Source organism: Marmota monax, unplaced genomic scaffold (genome assembly GCF_021218885.2).
Source record: "Marmota monax isolate L192 unplaced genomic scaffold, Marmota_monax_Labrador192_F-V1.1 WCK01_AAM20220418_F8-fsc00125, whole genome shotgun sequence".
Classification (NCBI taxonomy): domain Eukaryota; kingdom Metazoa; phylum Chordata; class Mammalia; order Rodentia; family Sciuridae; genus Marmota; species Marmota monax.
In genome coordinates this window covers 2866320-2888445 of record NW_026695235.1, presented here as the reverse complement: position 1 = coordinate 2888445, position 22126 = coordinate 2866320, and the positions used below count along the sequence as shown (strand labels likewise).

Genomic DNA, 22126 nt, shown 5'->3' with positions numbered 1-22126 from the left:
GGCGTGAAGTTTCCTGGTCGGTTCCCTTCCAACCCAGTGACAAATCTTGAAGCAGGAAGCTGATAACCCCCAACAAAAATACGCTCAAAAATTTTCCCTTGATAAACATAAATTAAAAGGGAATTCATCTCAACCAGACTGTTCATGGACTTACAGTGCTAAAAGCCTATCCCTGTCTTCAAGAGAGAATTTGTAGTGTATTCTTTCGCTTTTTGGTAAAATTTAGTGACGACTTAGGTTTTGGATTGAACATTCAATCCGAGCTCTCTCTCTCTCTCTTTTTTTTTTTTTTGCCCCCCTCCCCCCCGCAATAAAAAAACCTGGCAGGGAGGGACTTCTGGATGCCGTGCAGTCCTTGCAGCAGAAGGAACCCTCAGCATCATTTGCTTTGCTTTGCTTGGTTTTCATAGGACTGTCTCTGAAGAAAGGAGAATGGCGTTCAGCAAAGGATTTCGAATTTATCACAAATTGGATCCCCCACCTTTCAGTCTCATAGTGGAAACTAGGCATAAGGAAGAATGTCTCATGTTCGAGTCTGGGGCTGTGGCCGTGCTCTGTAAGTCCTCTGTTACAGACAAACTGGGCATGGTCTCTGTTTTGATTTGAAATTCTCAGATTCAACAATTAAAAAAAAAAAAAAAAAGACTTAACAGCATTTCTCACTATATTACATCTAACAGTTTATGCTTTTATTTCCTTTTAATATTTAATATTTCCTTTTATTTTCCTGTAAAGTTTTTGTTAGTAGGTTTTTCTTGGGCGGATGGTGGGAGGTAATAGGTTTTGATTACAGGATTTTGGGGTTATTTTGCTGCTTCTAAAAGTATATTTTTTTCCACAGAAATGTCATTTGCAATTTATGTCATGTTAACCCTTAAAATGGTTTGCTTGACATTTTTTACTGTAATGAACATGCTTTCTTGTAGGTCAGTTATAACAGTAGATATTATTTGATATTGTTGGGTATTATGTTGAACATACATACATGTATATGTATGTGTGTATAAAAATTTTTTTATTTATATATATATTTGTGTGTGTGTGTGTGTGTTTGTTGCTGGAATTGCAACCCAGGGTCTCATGAACGCTAGGGAAGCACTATATCCCTGAACTACATTCCCAGCATTTATCTATTTGTTAATTCTGTTTATCTTCATTAGATTTAGGCTATATGAGAAACTGTCTCAGGGCAAAAAAACTTTGAATATTGCTTTTCTTTGTAAAGCTAGCATAAATGAATGTATAATCTCTGGGGTATGTGATTCTTCCTGTTATAAACTTCGCAGTAATAATTAAAATATATTTTTTAAATTTAATTTTTGACTAATACATAAAAACATAAAAATTGTATGTATTTATGGGGTATCATGTAATGTTTTGATACATGTATACATGGATGTTTAAATCAGTTTAAGCATATCTGTCTCTTAAAACATCACTTTTTTATGGTGAAAACATGCAAAATTCTTTCTTCTAGCTTTCTGGAATGTGTAAAACATTATTATCGATAGGCACCCTACTGTGCAATAGTAAAATATTAATTTTTTGTGGGAGGGGTACTAGGGATTAAACCCAAGGATGCTTTACCACTGAGCTCTATTCCCAGCTATTTTATTATATTTTTTTAATTTTGAATCAGGATCTCACTAAATTGCCACGGCTGGCCTTGAACTTGGGATCCTCCTGCCTTAGCTTCCTGAGTAGCTGGGATTACAAGCATGTGTCACCATGCTTGGCTTAAAATATCAGTAATTAAGAGCTAAAAAAACTTATTTTTAATAAATAATTTTACTTATGAAATTAATCTTGCCTTCAGCTTGGAGTTACACCAAAGTGTGTGTTGTGTAGGGAACTGTGCTTGGAAGATCTTGACATGTTCTCATTATCTTCAACAGCCCCAGGCCCCTGAACTTCCTGTATATTAATCTGCCAGAAAAATCTTCTAAAATCATTTTGGTATTCAACCAAAGTATAATTCTGTTTTTCACTAAGATTAAGTTTGGACTCCTCTGTAATTTGGACCCTCTCTTGCTGTCCTGTGTAGGACTCCTTTATGGACATGAGCTTTTTTTGTTTCTTCAATGCTGTTTTCCCCAAAGTATTGTGAATTCTCCAGCCTTCACCGTGTTGTTCCTTTGTTACACCTTCTTCCTCCAAGACCACTAGCTTTCTCTGTCATTTTGGACTGGCCCTGCCAGTTGTACTCAAGTCTTCCTTTCTGAGAATCTACCCCACCTATTCATTACAGCTCACTTTTGTTGCTACATCCTCTTTATTTCTGTAGAACTTAATCTGTATTAGAAGATGAACACTTTTTATGTTGAATTTTGTTATTCTCTAAATGCTTATAGGTGTTTTTCTTCTACATAAATGATGCCAGTACCAAGGTGCATGCCTGTAATCCCAGCAGCTGGAGGGCTGAGCAGGAGGATGGAGAGAGTTTTCAAAGCCAGCCTCAGCAATTTAGTGAGGCACTAAGCAACTCAGTGAGACCCTGTCTCTAAATTAAATACAAAAAAGGGCAGGGGATGTGACTCAGTGATTAAGTGCCTCTGAGTTCAATCCCTGGAACCAAAAAAAAGATAAATGGTAAAAGTGTTCCTAGTAATACTTGGTTTTTATGTACCAAAAGTTTATAATTTCAACAGTGTCTTGTTGCCTTAGGTTTAAAGAGTAAAGTTTTAAAATTCTGACATTTTAGTCAACACACAGTGTTAATTGGCAATCACTTAATTTTCTTGGCTTATGCAAGAACTGCCATGAGATTCCAAACACGAAACCTTATTTTTCAAATTATTAGCACATATGAATAATTAGTTTGCAAGCAAAAATATGATAATAGTTCTGGATCCCTAGGGACAAAATTCCACTCACCCAGCCTTAGGACTCTCTTTAAGAATCCTATTGATAGTATTCCAAGCTTAAATTAGTCATGATGGTATGACTTGATCAGTGAGCCAGTGGTTTTCAACCCTGGCTGCACATTAAAATCACCGAGGGAATATTTACAAATACTGGTGCCTGGGCTCCAGCCTCAATTAATGCTGATATTATCATTGTTGGATGACAGTTTCTGAGCAGAATTTATATAGGCCTTGCTCTTATAGATTAGGGGATTCTTATTTTTGGCTCTTAGGGTTATCTAAAATAACCATGTTTCCAGGATCTTGGTGCCATTACCGTCTATGATGAGGTTAATAAATAGCTTTCTTGAAACCTTCAGGCTGAACCAACTGCTGATATTATCATAACACTCTTAGTATATTGTTTCATATCACATGGAATTGTGTTCAGGTTTCAAATTCTGGATGCTGGGCTCCTTTGAAAAGGCCTATGTCTTAGTAATGGTTATGTCTCAATGCTTAGTACAATGTTTACTCATATTTGAAGAATAAATAGTTATTAAATGAATGATATTAGGGAGAAGACTAACTTAAACTATATTACAAAGTTGAAAAACACAGTTATTATATGTTGGAAAATATATTTTTTTCTTTCAGTTTTTTTTCTTTTGTACTATTTGGTGATTGAACCTCAAGACTCACACATTTTAGTTGAGGACTCTACCACTGAGCTATTTCCCTGGCCCAATTTAATTATATTTTAATTGACACATAATAATTATAACAATTTATGGGATACAATGTGGTGTTTTTATACGTGTATACCTTATGTTATGATCCAGTCAGGGTAATTAACATATCCAGAGCCTTAAACCTTTATTATTTCTTTGTGGGGAGACATTAAAAATTCCCTCTTTAGCCATTTTGAAATATACATTATCATCACTATAGTTATTTACTGTGCAATAGAGTACCACGATTTATTCCTCCTATCTGACCTTAATTTTGAACCCCTTAACCAATCTCTTCCAAACCCCACATCATCCCTACCACTTTATCCAGCCTGTGGCAACTGTTATTCTACTCTCTACTTCTATGAGATTGACCTTTTTTGTTTTTGTTTTTGTTTTTGTTTGTTTGTTTTGTTTTTTGTAGTGTTAGGGATTGAACCCAAGAGGTCTCACACATGCTAGGCAAGTGCTCTACCACCTGAGCTATATCCATAGCCTGACAGTGACTTTTGTAGATTCCACTTGAGATCATGCAGTATGTGTCTTTCTGGGCCTTGTATATTTCACTTAACATAATACCCTCCTGGTCCATACATGTTGCAAATAACAAGATTTCATCTTTTATGACTAAATAGTATTCCTTTTTGTATATATGCCACAATATACAGGATCTTTTCTTAAAAATTTTATTTGTGGTGGTGCATGCCTATAGTTGGTTACTTGAGAGACTGAGGTGAGAGGATCACTTGAGCCCAGGATTTTGAGATTAGTCTGGCAAACAGATCCTATCTCAGAAAAGAAAAAAAAAAATGAAAAAAAGAATTTCTATTAATTGAACTACTGTAAAAGATATATCTTACTTATTCAGATTTGTTACTCAAAAATACTATTGGAACAATTATTAACCATATTATTAAGTTTTTTTTTAAATTGCCAATTAGGAATCTATGGTGAATGTTGTTTATACTATAATTACTGTTAACAATTTGTTTAAAATTACTTTTCTTTAAATGGTAAATAATATTTTTTTATTTATTCTGTTGCATTTATTTAAACAACTTTTGAAATATTCTTAAACTTAGATAACAATTACTGTTTTTTAAAATAACTTTATTTTACTTATTTATTTTTATGTGGTGCTGAGGATCAAACCCAGTGCCTCACACATGCTAGGTAGGTGCTTTACCACTGAGTTAAAACCCCAGCCCATAATTAATGTTTTTTAGTGGTATATCCATTTTTGAAAATTATAATTCGGAAAGTGTTCAGTTAAACTGAAATCTGAAGTCTGTGGAGCAGTGGTTCAGTTTAGCAGGTGGACTCAATGACAGGTGTACTTCATTGGACCAACATAGATAGCAAGTGTAACAGTACATATTTTTTTTCCTAGAAACAGATTTATGAAGGGGTAAAAGAAGACTTTGTTTCAGATTTGTATGGGTCAGTGTACCTAGACTTCTACAGTTTCACACACAAAAAAAGACTTTCACAAGAAAAGGCAAGCTGTCAATCATACATGAATTAAATGTATAAACAGTGTCATTGTTTTGCAGTCCATCTCATGCTCAGTAAATACATAATCCCCTTAATAATTGTATCCTAAATAGAAGATGAAGAAAAGAGAAAGTCAACAGATGAAAATTGAAAGGATGATTCTAGAAACAGGAGTTATGCCAGGCACAGTGGTGCATATCTGTAATCCCAGCTATTTGGGAAGGTGAGACAGGAGAGTTGTAAGTTCAAGGTCAGCCTGGGCAATTTAGCTAGGCCCTGTCTCAAAATAAAAAATAAAAAGTTTGGGGAGGTAGCTCAGTGGTAGAATGCCCCTGGGTTCAGTCCCCACTACCTCCACCCACACATAAAAATAAGTAAAAACAGGAATTATAGTTTACTTTAAAAGATGGGGCTGGGAACTGTGGTTGTGGCTCACTGGTAGTGCTTGCCTAGCATGTGCAAGTCCTATATTTAATTCCTAGCATTACAAGAAACACAACAAAATAAAAGATAGGAATATAAGGTGGTAATGTAAATTGAAAACTCTTAAAGCTTTTGTTCTTTTCCATATCACATGCTAGTATGGTGGTAAAGATGAATTGCATTTTATCTTTATTGTGTTAAGATTATTTTCATTTTTTCTAGCTCGAATAATTCAAGCCACCACACTTAATAAACAGCAAGACCACATCACTTAACTCTTGACTTGGCTTTACTCCAGGTTGTCCATCTGAGTTTCTTTGTCAACCTAATTTTTTTCAAATTATGGAAATATGAATCATAAAACTAATAGAACTTTATTCTGGAGATCCTCAGAATGTGAAATGTCCTGATTTTTTTATAGAATTGTACAGTGTAAAGGAATCATAATGAAAAATAGTTGCTATCTACAGTAAGTAAATATTGTCACAATATTAAACCAGTGTATTGTTTCATGGTGCCTTTAGAGTCTCATTAAGTTTTCACAACACCTTTAGGCCACAAGCGATATTTAATAGTTCTTTTTATTAAATAGTTAGGGCCAAACAATAAATATTTAAGTCCCAGTTTTAGTAGCTGTTCAAATAAATAATGCAAATAAATTTAGAATAATTATTTCCTTAATAAAAAATCCACAATTATTTACTAATGGATTGTGGGTGCCTGTTGAGTATTACGTAGCTTTTCAAACCTTGCAATCAGGGGGAACATGCCACCCTCATTTCCTTTTCCACATTGATTTTTGAGTGGTATTTGCTCTTTATCACTACAATCACCAAATAACTTCACAAAGATAGGTCATCAAAAAAATGTGCTGCAGTGTAATATTAAACTCTGAAACATCTCAAGCTGATAGTTGGTGTCTAAGACATGTTGAGATGCTTTCCTTCGTTTTAAAATATCTTGCAGTTCCCCTGAGAGTCTGCTGCAGTGCCTGGGGACATCTTGGCATACAGTTTAAAAGATCTGGCATTTGACCTGTTTCACTCAATTCTGTGGATTATGCTTTAACCCATGTTTTAAGAGGTGGAAACTGAGTCCTGGAAAGATTAAGTAATTACTTCAATGACATGGTCCTTCCATTTGATTTTTCCATTTTTCCACTGTAATTATTGTTTGTGGTGTTATGAGGATGGTGGCTGTTTTTGTAGGTGGGCAAGAGGAGCAAAAAGGAAAGAAAGTCAATAGAGGAGTTTAAAATTTAAAAGTTTAAAATAGTAGCATTTTTTAGTGAGGGAATTGTTAAACATGTGTTTTTGCCTATAAACTTTAATATGTTAATATATTAGAGGGGAAATATGGTTTGATCTAAAGTAAGGTCATAAAAACATGAAATTTCTTTGCTGGGCCAAGTTAAATATCAGGTTCTAGAATTTTGGATGTCAAATGAAGTAGGTGGCAATGACAAGCAATGTGCATGGATTTTGTTTTGTTTTAATTGCTAAATGCTGTCAGCATAATTGTCCTTTAGATAAGCTTCAGTATTCTGTCTCTTTTTAAGAAAAATTTGCAAGCTAGGGAAGAAGTGACTTTTTATAGTTGACTTTTTAGCACAAAAATGATGGAATTTAGACTTGTTATGGATCAGTACATTAGGGTAACAGAATTTCAATTTATTTTTAGGAATAATATTTTTAAATACTTTTTAGTTGTTGGTGGACCTTTATTTTATTTGTATGTGGTGCTGAGAATTGAACCCAGTGCCTCACGAATGCCAGGCAAGTGCCTTATCACTGAGCCACAATCCCAGCCCTTTAGGAATAATTTTTGAAATGTACATATTTAATAAAAAGTAAAAAGCAAGGCAGGCACGATTGTGCACTCCTATAATCCCAGCATTTTGGGAGGTTGAAGCAGGAAGATTACAAGTTCAAAGCCAACCTCAGCAACGTAGCAAGACCTTTAAGCAACCCAGCAAGCCGTGTCTCAAAATAAAAAATAAAAAGGGCAGAGGATGTGAGTTAAGCAGTGGTTAAGCATCCTTGAGTTCATTCCTGAGTACAAAAAAAAAAAAAAAAAAAAAAATTCAAACCAGCTCTCTAACCTGGGCCAGTGGCAGGATTAGCCCACTAATGTTGGGTAAAACCAGTAGTTTCTAAGTACTTATAGTTCTTTATCATTTAACTTGCTACAAGGGAAAATAAAAGAAAGGTAGAATTTGTCTGTAACTGAACCTCATCAGGTGACTTTTTCTTACATGATTTCAGTATATCAGATGTTATAACTTGTTAACTAGCCCAGAACTATAATAGGAGTTTGGCTTCTGACCACCATGAGGTAACAGACATTGCATTATCTTCCCACCTTAAATTACAACAGCAAAATGAGAAGAGTATAGGACATGTTTTTCAGACATTGATCAATAGCAGCAGAAGATGCTGACCCTTGGCAGAAGGAAAACAAATGCGATGGGGACTTGCACTTACTTAGTGCCTGAGAACTTCCAGGCCACAGCAGCAAGGGAGGTACTCAGACAAATCTGGCAGGCTTTCTGAGTTGAGGGGACAGGGTAGGAAATGTGGGTGGCTCTTAGTGTCAGAAAGGAGATAGCTACACAGAGTTCCAGGGATCTGTGGAGGGCTCTCTTTGAGACTTTAGCTGAGTACTGACCAGTGCCAGTGTATGAAGACACTACCCAAGACAGAGAAAGAATCACCAAAAAGGAGCAGGCAGAAAAGTTTCTGAAGCTTACAGGACTGAGAATTCATTTTGAACAGCCAGAGTAGAGAAATCTTATAATACACAGGGAATTGGGCAGAATACTCAAAAGGATTTATTGCTTCAGTAATGGAGCAAAGTAGCCCTAGAATAACTTCTATTTTCATCCTGCCTGCAAAGCTTAAAAACAAGCCCCAAGAGGATCACACTGTTTCCCAATAAATTTCCAAATAACTATCTTAGAACAAAGTTTCATATATTATATATAACATATAAATATATAACATGTATATCATATATATAAATCATTCAACTTGGTCAAATTTAGAATATAGGAATTCAAGTATATATGTTATATATACAATATATATGAGATTATATATTATATATTTATATATATCAACCCCATAAAATTTACAGTTAGAAATTAGCAAAGAAACAAAATATACCTCATAATGAGAAGAAGAGTCAGTCTGTAGAAACAGATGCTAAAATTAATAAAGAACATAAAAACAGCTATCATAAATATACTCCATATGTTCAAGAAGTAGAGGAAAGAATGAGCATAAGGAAAGATGTGAAAAATGTGACTCAGCTGGGCTTAGTGGGGCATGTCTGTAATCCCAGCTACTCAGGAGGCTGGGGCAGGAGGATTGCAAATTTGAGGCCATCCTGGGCAACTTAGTGAGAACATGTCTCAAAATAAAAAGGATTGGAGATGTAGCTCAGTGGCAGAGTGCCCTGGATTCAATCCCCAGTCTCCCACCACCACCACATACAAATAAAAATGTGATTCAAATCAGTTTTCTAGACATAAAAATAACAATATCTAAGGAAAAATATACTGAAAGGGATTAGTAGGTTTGACACTGCAGAGAAAATTACTTGAAGACATAGTAATAGAAACTATCCAAAATGAAATAGAGAAAAGATGAAAATAAATGCATCATTGAACTGTGACACAACCTCAAGTGTTCCACGATGGACATGTAATTGGAATGCCAGAAGGATGAGCTGAAAAGGAAAATGTCTGAAGAAATAATAGCTGGCAGTTTTCTAAATTTGGTGATAACTATTTACCACAATTTGTAATTTTGCATTTCTTGGTTATATAATGCCTGTATTCCTAATATGATTTCTAAAAAAAGATATCGGGGTCCTCTGTTTTTATTCCTAGAATCTTGCCAGGATCCTGGTGTGTTGTAAGCATAGTAAATGATTATTGCATTAATGAATGAAACGTTATTTTTTTCTGAAATGTTGCCAAGATTGTATTATGCAATTTACGTAGATCATTGATTTGGATGGCTTAATGTCTTTCATCTAGAATTTTAATTAATTATAAAAGGAAAATCTTTTAAAATAAATTTTCTTTTTATGTATGATGAAATGGAAAGAGGCCTTACTGCCAGCTAGCTATATGATCTTGGATGAATCACCTAATCTCTGGCTTTTTCTTCTTAGAATGGGAAGCTTGGGCTATATGATATCTAGCATCCTCTGCACTGGAGGTTCTCTACCAAAGTGCTAACTTCATGCAAATAAGCTGACCACAAATTACTGTGCATGCAACCACAGGCAAATTGTGATTCTAGGAAGAACATCTAATTTACAATCTTGTCTTCATTTTCTTATTTGCTCTGGAATGCTTGAGCCATAGCAAAATGTTGACACTGGATAGGACCTTTACTGGATGGCTTTATTATTTAGTTTGAATTATTTAATTCATCATCAATTAAATTTTACATTGAAATTTAGTCCTAAAAGTGCCTTTAGAAATAGGCAAATGATTATGCTTACATTTGAATTCTTTACTCTGATTTTAACACTTCATTGTTTGCCTTAAATTCTAATTTGAGGGGGGAGGGTATAATCTAATAATGGTGAGCTATGACATAGTACTATACAAGTAAGCTACTACAGGACAAAAAAGAGTGGGTCCAATAATGTGATACAGAATTATTGATATGTTAATGAGTAATATAATAAAGAAATATTGATATGTTAAATTTTGATAGAGAATAATTGATATATTTATACTCAGAGTTTTCTGTAGTCTGTAAGTAAACCATCTCTGCAGTTCTATTTTATTTTCTGGTAGCTTAGGCCTATCTCAATCACTGATTTGTTCAGGTAAAATAATATGCATAGAGCCAAAATACAAGTGAGTAAAGTTATCTGAATTACGTTAATGGATATTACTACCATATAGTTTTAAATTTTCCTCTTCTGTGATGTGAAGATCAACAATAGCTTATTTTCTTTTTCTTTCTTCCTTTTTTTTTTTTTTTTTGGTACGTTGGATTGAATCCAGGGTGCTTAACCACTGAGCCACAGTCCCAGCCCTTTTAATATTTTATTTGGAGTCAGGGTCTTGCTCAATTGCTCATGGCCTTTCTAAGTTGCTGAGGCTGGCTTTGAACTTGCAGTACTCCTGACTCAACCTCCTTAGCTGCTGGGATTACAGACTTGCACCACCATGCCCTGCTAAGCTAATTTTCTAAAGATAATTTCAACAGGATAGAAGACTAAGGCTAAGTTATTTAGGATGCATGTGAAGAAAACATTTGTTTTAGTGTCTCCATTTTGGAATTGCCATAGGTATCCTTTCCAAACTTATTATATATTCATTATTTGATGCATATATGATAACTTGGGAAGATTAGTAATGGTTGTAGGACTTACTGCTTTCTTTCAAATTTATAAAAGTCTAGATGTTGATTGAACTTTTGGCTAATACCTCTGACTTAGGGTACTTGGAGAAAAGTAACTTCTTTGATTACGTAGAATTCCAGTAGTTTCTAGTTGTTTCACTGACAGGCCAGAAATATCTTGTATTCTCTCCTTTCTGAATTTATCTAGTATACCAAGAGTATTATTAGAATAAATTTTAACCTTTTGATTTTGGGAAGTATTAAACATAAATCAAAGTAGAAAGAGTGGTATGAATGACTCCCAGGTGTGTATTACCCATCCTCACTAATTATGAATTCATGGACACTTTCATCTATATCTTTATCATCTATCTCCCCATCCCTCTTTATTTTGAAGCAAATCTAAGATATCACTAATATTTCACAATGCACTTCTAAAAGATGAGGGCTCTGTTTTTTTAACATAGCCACAATGTTACCAACACTGAAAATTTAACAGTAGTTTTAAAAATCAGATATCCAGACAACATTCAAATCTTCCTGATGCCTCATAAATATTTTTAAATTGATGTTTATGTCATTTATTTTATATTGCTTAAGATTCTATTCTGTGGCCTTATTTCTGTTTATATGTTCACTAGTAATAGAATCAGAGGGTCTTCAGATGATCAGTGCCTACCATCTGAGGATGTATAGCTGTAATTGTAGATTTATAGATTTATATTTATGATGGCTCTGTGTTCTTAGGAAATACATATTTTCATGAACTTGAAAACTAAGAAAATATTTATGACATGAATGAAAGTTGGTGTTAAGTATAAAGTAGGAAGAAGAGTTTTTATTTTAAAATAAGCTCTCAAAGGAGTTAGGTACTGTTTATTCCTGAGGTATCTTAGCAGTAACTTTTTGGAAGTTGGGATTTACCCTAGCTTATGTGTTTGTGAACTAATGACGTCTTTACCCGGCCTGAACTGTCGAAGATCTTGATCAGCTAGAATTACTCCCAAAACAGTGTGCTCTTTAGACATTCATAACAACTTGTAAAAAGAAAGGTTTGTTTTTCTTAGGATATTGTTTAATAACTACTATGAATAGAAGAAAAAAATACAAACCTCTTACAAAAGGCAATTTATTCCTGTCACTGAATGCACAGTATATACCTTGGAAGACTGCACAAGCAGGAAAGTGACCTGAACTTCTAAGTATCTCTCCAACTTTCATTTCCACTCATTCTTTCAGTTTGTTTCCTCTGAACTCTCCACACACTCTGCCACTTTATAAACTCTACTAGTTTGATACCCAGTTGGCAGTTATTGAACAGGGCCTATTTTTCCCCACCCCACCTTCTCACTCCCACCTGTATTCCCTGAAACAGACAGCACACTTGATAATTTCCAAATCTTGCTAAGAGTAATAATTAAATGTGAGCTTCAATAATGAGGGCACTGAAATACTTCTAGTGGCAAAGTAAAATGTTTATTTTCCTTAATTATAGAACATTTCCTTTTGTGCTAAAACCTCTCAGCCTATCTACTAGATGAATACTTCATCTAGAGGCACAGTTTTCAGAGTGTCTGAATTAGGTTGGCATCATGTTGAACTATAAAGAAATGAAACATCATTTCTATTACTATTAGTATTCAAGTTACTGTACTTAATGTAAAATAGAAAAAAGATTATTTCCAACTAGAGTAATCCAGGAAAATTTTAGGAAGTGGCGTTTTGCTTAGAATTTGAAGGATGGGTAATATTTGAAAACAAAAGATGACTAAAGGTTCTTACAGATGGACCAGGCACTATGAACAGAGGAAGAGAAGGCAAAGAATATAAGAATATGGAACATGTATAAGGGACAACAGATTATTCATTTTGGTTGATGTATGGGATGCAATGAGATCATATTAAGGAAAAAGGAAGATAGGGATGAATTGAGTAAAACATTTAAAAATTCTGTGAGGTGATTTTTTTGGGGAGAGGTACCAGGGATTGAACTCAGGGGCACTCAACCACTGAACCACATCTCCAGCCCTATTTTGTATTTTATTTAGAGACAATGTCTCACTGAATTGCTTAGCACCTCCCAAGCTGCCGGGATTATAGGCGAGCATCACCACGCCTGTCTAAATTCTGTGTTTCATCTTAATATTGTATGCATTTTCTTAAAAAATGTAGTATAGGCTTTCTTATTTTAAATAATTTCATAAGTGGGAGATCCTCAAGTTATTTTATAGAATTATTAGAGAATTACAACAGTAATCTGATTAGGCTTATCTCTCTTAAATCATGTATCTTTTTGTTTTTTTCAGAGAGACTCATAAAATAAGAAAATTTTTTTCTCTTTAAAAACGTGTATGGAGAGTAGGACACTAAGGTTTTATAAGAGTTTATCTTATTTGTGTCATTTAGAGAGAAGTGCTTCTTAATTTAGAAATGTATGTGTACATTTTTAAAATTGAACATATTTTTTGAACTATTTGAGAATTGGTTGCTTATATGCTACCTAATGACCCCCAAATACTTTATTATATGTTTTCTAGAAAAACATTCTCCTGCATAAAATTAATAGTGATAATTACTAATTCTCAGGCTCCATTCAGGTTTTACCAGTTGTCCCATATTTCTTATAGCAGAAAGATCCAGTTCAGATTTGTACATTTTATTATTTTGTTATGTTTTTTTCCTTAAACCTGGGGAGATTCCTCAGTCTTTGACATTTATGATCTTAAGAACTTTGAAGACTAAGGCTAGTTATCTTGTAGAATGTCAGTAGTCTGGGTTTGATGGTTCATGCTTAGATCCAGGTTCTTCATCTTTTTTTTTTAAAATATATATATTTTTTTACTTTTAGTTGTAGATGGACACTGTGCCTTTATTTTATTTATTTATTTTTTTCACGTGGTGCTGAGAACTGATCTCCTTACCTCTCATGTGCTAGGCAAGTGCTCATCACTGAGCCACAACCCAGAAACCCCAGGTTCTTCATCTTTTTTTTTAAATATTTTTTTAATTGCAGATGGACACAATATCTTTATTTATTTTTATGTGGTGCTGAGGATCAAACCCAGTGCCTCACACGTGTGAGGCAAGCACTCTACCACTGAACTATAATCCCAGACCCAGGTTCTCCATCTTTAGTGGTGTTATTGCAGAAATGGTATTGCATTCTTTACATTGTATCCTGTAGATGGTACACAGTTTTGACTTATCCCATTACTGTTATCCACTTGGATTGGTTAAGATGATGGTCTACCGAGCATGTGTGGCCGACTTGTTTTCTTTACAGTTAAGTGTTTTGAGGGGAGGTACTTTGAAACTTGATATAAATTACTCATTCCTCATCAGAATGAATTCCTGGGCTTATTCAGTGGATTAAAATCCAGTACTCTTATTTATTTTGATGCTCATGTTCCAGATTTCATCAGTAAAAGCCCTTTACGTTGGCTTATGTGTTTCTGTGACATGTTTACATGATTCTTTGAACATTTCCTTTCTTTTTGGTAAAAGAATGTTTTAGGTTCCTCTTGTCCCTGTCCTTGCCCTGGAATCAGCTATTTCTACAATGCATTCTAGAATCCTTAGTGGAGAATGATGCTTAACTTTTTTTTTGGTGGGCAGGGGGTACCAGGAATTGAACCCAGGGGTGCTTAACCACTAAGCCACATTCCCAGCCTTTTTTGATGTTTTATTTTGAGACGGGGTTTTACTGAGTTGCTAAGGGCCTCACTGAGTTGCTGAGGCTGCTTTCGAACTTTTGATCCTCCTGCCTCAGCATCCCAAGCCTCTGGGATTGCTGGCGAGTGCTTTTGAGCCTGGCAAGAATGATATTTAGAAAGCAAGATCTGGGTGTGTTCATTGCCTTTGGAGTGTTGCTGATTTCAGGTTCTTTCACTGTGTAGTCCTAAGAAGTATATGTAAATGTGTCTGTGTGCGTCATACTCATTTGTATCTTTTATATACTCAATTATATCTTTCTTCTGTCTAGAAAATTGGGGTCAAACTAGTACCTCCAATTCCAATCAACACTGAAGTTCCATTCTAGTTTTCTTTCTTTTCCTTGTTTGTAATTTCCTTCTCTGACAATGAGAAACTTGTCTCATCCTTGGTCATTCTCTTGTATATAACCACTCTCCTACCCATTCCATCCCACTGGGGCTCCAACACCCTGCCTCAGCCTTTTGTCCTATGTACCCTGCCCTCTACTGCTCTCAACTGCAACATATCATGTCAGTATACCTCAGCATCCCTGGAGTCTCCCATACCTCATGCAGGCTGTCCCTCCTCCAAGTGGATGTCCTCTTTTACCACCTCTGACTTCAGCTTCACATATAGGGCTATCCATATTGCCTGGGCTCTGACAGCCTGCATTGGCCTTTTGTCTACTCTATCCCAGGCCTTTAGATTAAAAATTTAAAAAAAATAGAGTGGATGTATTCTCTTATGGAATTGGAATTATCTGGAGTTAAAAGTACATATAGTCCACGAATTCATCAAACCTACAATTGTAGAACCTTCTACTGAGTGCTAGGCTGCTGGGGTTAGGGCAGGAACTAGACCAAGTTCCTTCTCATGAAGCTGCAGTCTTAAATGCTGGCTGTTTAGGCTTAGACAAATTAGTAGCTAATTAATAACCTTTCTAAATCTGTTTTTTCATATGCCAAGTGGAAATGGTAATTTTGCTCTTGGAGTTGTTGTGAAAATTGAATAATGCATGAAAACATCTAGCTCATTGTTAGATACTGTCATAATAATCACAGAAATAATATATAAGTACCTCAGCTGAGATATTGTTTTTACATTTATTTTTATAATTTGAGAGGAAGCCAAAAATTCCTGTCAGGGAAAATGACATCTACTCTTTGAATTATTTTCTTCCTTTGTTCTAGTTTTATCTAGGAATGTGCACATTAGTTAAAGTTCATGTGTGTATCCTCTTTCCTGAGTCTCAGAATATAAAACAAAGTGCAAATAACTAAGCAGAATGGCATTTGATTACATATTTTAATTGGGTGACATTCTAATAGATGGACCTTCATTGGTCCTGAGAGACATGGTATGTTGTTCATATATTTAGAACACAACTAATGAGGAGGTAATTATTATGCATTATTAGAAGAGAGAATATTTTGTTGCATTGTATTTAAGTTACAGAGTGACTTTTTCTGTTTTCTAAGGGAGGGTGATGACTTAATGTTAAATTATATTTTCATTTTAACTTTTATTAGCTGATAGTGTTTGAACCAAATAATGATTGCTTTGAAACTGATAGATCTAGTAATTTCTATGTTACCGTATTAGTGCTGTCAGTTTAAATGAATATAACATGTGACATGTAAAACTCTAGAATAATATTTGTCTTGGAAAGCATATCTTTTATCATGAGGACAATAACAAGTGTCTCTAATGTTTGCTTTTGTTATAGTACTCTTTTTTTTTTCCCTGACAAAGCATAGATTTATTGAAGGAGAAAATAATACTCCATAAAGCAGAAGTGGTAGGGGGAGAGGGGGAGGGCAGATGAGAGAATCTTGCAATGCACTTACAGAGGCAGTATTTAGGGGAAAGCAGTTATATTTTATTTTATAAAATATAATTAAATCTATGATGTTTTATATGTGTGTTACTTACCATTGGAGGTCAGAAGTAACTGTTTTATAAACATGCAACACAATAATACTAGAAACTCTGGGAATGCAGAATGAAATACCATTCCCAATACCATTAGTAGTAGCTTGGTGAAATTTTCCCCACTCTGGGTGGTTAGGTAAAAGCCCACACTTAATTATGAACGTATTACAGAATTGTGACATTATCAATTCATGGAGTGATTGAGTCATTTAGTCTTATCCAGTGCTGCCAACCCATAGAACACAACTCATTGGAAGGCAGAAGTGAGATCACTAGAAAGAGGGCTTATGAGTAGATGGTCTGAAAAGCAGTGAGGCAGACAATGAAGGTGAGATGTTCTGAAATCAGGAAAAAAATTTCAGGGCAAAGTAGGAGTGCCAAATTGCAAGGAATATTGGACAAAGCAGTAGACATGGAAGGGCTCTTTCATTGGCAAAAAGAGACTGGAAATGGAATGTCAGATGGATCTACTTCCATGATTTTCTAATGTGGAATGCATGAATGCTGCCAAAGGTTCTGTTTCTATGTTGTAGATGAAGGACATAAGAGGAAATTAGTAAGTCTAAGAAAGAAGCAGTAAGCTCTGAGAGAATCACTCAGCCAAGAAGTGAACTGGGCATGGGATGAGGGACAGAAAAAAGAGGGCAGTAGAGAAGGACAGGACCTCAGAAGGGAAAGGGAAGAGGAGGATCTCACCTGAATTGTCAGCTTTAGAATGTATTCTTTCTAATTGTTCTTTGATATACTAGCTGTAGTTCACATTTCTTTGTAACACTTTTAATATATATTTGCTAAGTACTAGGAAGGTTTTTCCTTTAAAGTTTTCTGATTTTTTTTTTTCTTGGAGGGGTGGAATTTTTTTTTTCTCTCAGTAAAACAGCCACAATAACCTGCCCTAGGTAAATTATTTTGTGGGTTATACTTATTAGCAAGATACCATGAATTTTATTGCAGAAAACAATCAGATGAATGGCATGTTTGAGATTTCCTTATTCCTATACTGGACTGTGTGGTGAAGTATTGCCTATAGCTTTCATCATTTCAATGTTTTATCAGTTTTCTAAGTGTCCAGTTCTAAGTATCAGGAACAAAAGGATGAATAAAATAGTTCAGGTCAGTGGGAAAGGATGGATTAATTTATTACATGGTGCTGAAATAATTTGACTCTTGAGTTATGTTACTAGTTGGAGAAATATTTCATATGCTTATATTAATATCAGATTTAGAAATTTTTGCTTGAAACCTACTTTATAGCTAAATGCAATCTAATGTTTCTTGTCATTTTTCTTTAAAACTTCTGTTCTAGCATCTGCAGAAAAAGAGGCAATCAAAGGTACATACTCCAAAGTACTAGATGCCTATGGACTCTTAGGTGTTTTGCGGTTAAATCTTGGTAAGTTTTTTGTTCAATATACTTCATCCACATTTTTTATTTCTAGTTTTATAATCCTAAGAATTTGAAAGAGACTACCTTTATGTCGTTTAACTCTATAATGGAGCTATAAGTGTGATAACATCTTTTAAACCTTAATTAAGCTACTCTTATTATATTTTTGTCCAAAAAAAAAAAGCTTGCGGGGCTGGGGATGTGGCTCAAGTGGTAGCGCGCTCGCCTGGCATGCGTGCGGCCCGGGTTCGATCCTCAGCACCACATACAAACAAAGATGTTGTGTCCGCCGAGAACTAAAAAATAAATATTAAAAAATTCTCTCCTCTCTCTCTCTCTCTTAAAAAAACAAAAAAAAGCTTGCTAATTCTCAAGCTATTTTGATTTTAAGTTCCAGAGATGGTTTCCTGTTTCAACATGTTAAGTGAAAATCAAAGAATTTTTCTTTTGTTGGCTTCATTGTATTTAGGAAACAAGTGTCTTTATTGAACCACAAACTTCTTGGTGTAGTGGATTCAAAGGTCTCAGTTTGGGCCTATGTCTGCCACTTAATGTGACCATAGACTGTAGAGTAACCTTTGTGTTAGTTTGTCCATGTTAGTCATGGTGTGGCTTGAAGTATGGGCTATTACTGGTCTGTGAGTGAGAGAGGAGCTTGCACTGTCATATAAATCCAACACATGGTTCCTTCTCTGATAAAGTCTAGTGAACTATGAAGAAAAGAGTCAGTTAAACTAAAGGGTGAATTTATTGATATTGGAATTTTTTTTTTTTTTTTTTTTTTTTAAACCCAGGATTGAACTCAGGTGAAGATCACTCAATCACTGAGCCATATACCCAACCCTATTTTGTATTTTATTTAGAGGCAGGGTCTCACTGAGTCGCTTAGCGCCTCACCATTGCTGAGGCTGGCTTTGAACTCATGGTCCTCCTGCCTCAGCCTCTCAAGCCGCTGGGATTACAGGTGTGTGCCATCGCACTTGGCACTGATGTTGTCGATTTCCCTTCTGTACAGGCAACTTTTTTCATTGTGTGCTGTTTACAGTTTCTGGATCATGCTTTGAGTAGCACTGGTCTATAAAATGGAGATTTGTCTTTTGTTATTAATAAATTATATGTAAAGCACTGTGCATAAGTGCATCGCTAATTTTAAGTAATACTGAGGTATATGTTTTAATCCCTTTTTATAAGGGATTATATCTCAGGTTGGTTAAGCTCACGTACTGAAGTTGGCCTAGAAAATAAATCATAGAGCCAAGATTCAGAGCCACTTCTACCTATGTCAGAGATTGTGCTTAGAATACACTTTTGCTAATTTATAACTTCATACTAATTTCATAGGATTTTGTTCTAATTAAATAAAAAAGTCTATTAACGTTTTTATAAACTAAATTGCTTTCTGTCCATATATCATCACGAGCAGCTCAAATTTATATACTATTTTTCCACCTTTACTGTTCACAAAGAACTTTCACATTCATTTTCTCATCTGAACTTTCTATCATAAGATATTTTAAAAATATTTTTTAGTTATACATGGACACAATATCTTTATTTTGTTTATTTATTTTTATGTGGTGCTGAGGATCAAAGCCAGTGCCTCACTTGCGTGAGGCAAGCACTCTGCCACTGAGCCACAGCCCCAGCCCTAGAAAAGATATTTTTTATTTGATAGATTTTATAGGCTCAGATTAAGTAGAGGAACAATTTTGTAAACTTGAGCTTTTCCTGTTAATATTTAAATGCTTATTATAAAAATGTATTTAATTAAGGATTTTTCCCAACTAAAAAAAAATCTGGTGACTTTAAACATGTTCATTACAAGTTTAGAATAATCACAATATCAGATTTAAAAAATGGAAATACAAGAAGAAAGAACTTGAAATAACATAAAAATATTGGAATTTTTCATCCAGTAAAATCTTTGGGTTTTGCAGGTGATACTATGTTACATTATCTGGTCCTAGTCACTGGATGTATGTCTGTTGGAAAAATTCAAGAATCTGAAGTTTTTCGAGTTACTTCCACTGAGTTTATATCTCTTCGAGTTGATGCTTCAGATGAGGATCGTATTTCAGAAGTGCGAAAAGTTTTGAATTCAGGAAACTTTTATTTTGCATGGTCTGCATCTGGAGTCAGTTTAGATCTGAGTCTTAACGCACATCGCAGCATGCAAGAACACACAACTGACAACAGATTTTTCTGGTGAGTCTATGTTTCATTTTTTTCCCTTTTTAATCATGTGCTGTGCAACAACTTGGTGTTTGTGGTCATGATATCCATCAATTGCTGTTTCTGGAGATAGCAAGGGATGAACTTTACTGATTCTTCTTTTCTGCTTCTGAGTCCTCAACAGAGCACTTGTGGCATGTAGCGACTGTCAGTTTATTGAAGTTGGCATGTGACATAAAATTCATTTTCTCTCCTGATCCTGACTGACCTTTCATTTTAGAATAGACTTAAAATATTTGTTATAAATTTGGGAATGACTTTAATGGTAATAAAATTGTGTTACTCATATTTACTGTTCTTAGTGAGCTCTTGTCCGGCGTTGTCATCATTCTAAACCAATATTCTCTTATATTTTCAATTTTAAGATTGTAAGTAGATGACTTCAATTCAAGAGCAACAGATTGTGAAGAAAAGTCCAGTACTGTAGTAAATAAAACTTATATATGTAGCTAACTGTGATATATTACATGATGGTGCATAACTGTGTGTAGTTATCAATAAGCATGAATAGTAAATAGAACACTTCTACTAGTATGGCTCTATGTAGCAGACTAGACTTCTAGTATAGTAGCTCTGTTGTCTACAGCCAGCATTGACCTTGATGTTTTTCCTTAATGCTTTATGCAGATTTTATTTCATTATATTGATATATGCTATAAGGCCAAAGCCCCAGACTCTCTGCTCTTGGCCTGCCTTAGTAGTTCAGATTCAAGACATTTTCTCCTATGTATTTTCTCCCCCTCACACTTTTACCATCACTCTATGGTCTTTGTAGTGCATTCAGGTATGATCCATTTGCTTTGGCTTTCAGGTAGGTCAAAATCAACCACAGCCTTAGGGAAGGAAACTAACTCATAGCTTACATGAAAGGGTCTTGACAGGGGAGCAGAGAAGGCAGAATGAATCAAAGCTTTATAGCACTGTCTATAGCAAAGGAGGAGACATGAGTGATGGGAAAGAAGAGATAAGTAGTTGTGGAGGGGTAAATAGAGCAGTTGAATGGGCAGAAAGCCCTCTTGGCTCAGAGAAGCTAGTGATGATAGATGTACTTTGGTCTAGCATTCAGAAATAGGCAAGAGTTAAAACTCTGTCAATCCTACTTTTTTTTTTTTTTCCTGGCTAAAGACAATGAAGGCTTTTGGAAAAGGTAAATGTGTTGCAGCTGTGCATTGGGCAGCTGTCGTTACCTTTTTGGTCCCTCCTTATTCCTGTCCCAAATTACTTAAGATTGAGAGAAAAATGCTTTCCTGCCACCTCAGGGAGCCAAGCAGATGCAGATAATATACAACTTTAAAGTTTAATCAGTAGGAGTAATTCATTTATGTTTTCATTCAATTAAGGATGGAGATGGGGACAAATTTAGATCACAGAAAGTCTAAGGGTTTTGTCCAATAGGAGACAGGTTGAACAAAGGGATGGCTAAAATACCAAAGGTGAAGTTTCCTCGTTTTACAATTTTTATTATTTTGCTAAAGATTTGCATGTGAATTTTATTTTGCATAGAAAAATCAAAGTTTTTAGAATTAATTCTATACCCTAACAGCTTAGTGTAAATATTTTTCAGGATCTAGTAATATTTGTATCTAAAGAGTGCCAAATATCTACACAAAAACAAAGTAGTTTTATTTACCATTGGAGATTTTTTTGTATGTGATGCTGGGGGTGGAATCCAGGGCCCTACCTATGCTAGAGTAGGCAAATGCTCAATCACTAACCTACACTTCCAGCCCCTTCATTGGAGATCTGAAACTGCTGCCATTCTGGATTTAAATAGAATTTAGAGAGTGACACACGTATTGATAGTAAAGAAAAATGAGAACTCACAGCAGAGGAAGAAACTCTACCGGTATGAAACACATAAGGTTCAATGTCTACTTAAATGATTGCAAGTGAGTCTCTTAACTTAGTAGCATGACATAGCTATCAGCCCTGGTGCCTTGGGTATTCTCGGTCACACTCAACATTCACACTCAGGTGAATGTAAGTATTAGTGAAATATGAAACCTAAAGTCATTGTATTCA

At 35.0% G+C, this 22126-nt stretch overlaps 1 protein-coding gene across 23 annotated transcripts in view; it reads left to right on the top strand.

Moving 5' to 3' along the window:
• Synj1 (synaptojanin 1) overlaps positions 1-22126 on the top strand; it is an 89106-nt gene that overhangs the window by 837 nt on the left and 66143 nt on the right. For all 23 annotated transcript variants that reach the window (XM_058577323.1, XM_058577322.1, XM_058577326.1 and 20 more), the window contains exons 2-4: positions 411-556; positions 17792-17878; positions 19810-20077. In XM_058577323.1, coding sequence (XP_058433306.1) covers positions 411-556; positions 17792-17878; positions 19810-20077 — 501 coding nt within the window. The remainder of the gene's footprint in view (positions 1-410; positions 557-17791; positions 17879-19809; positions 20078-22126) is intronic.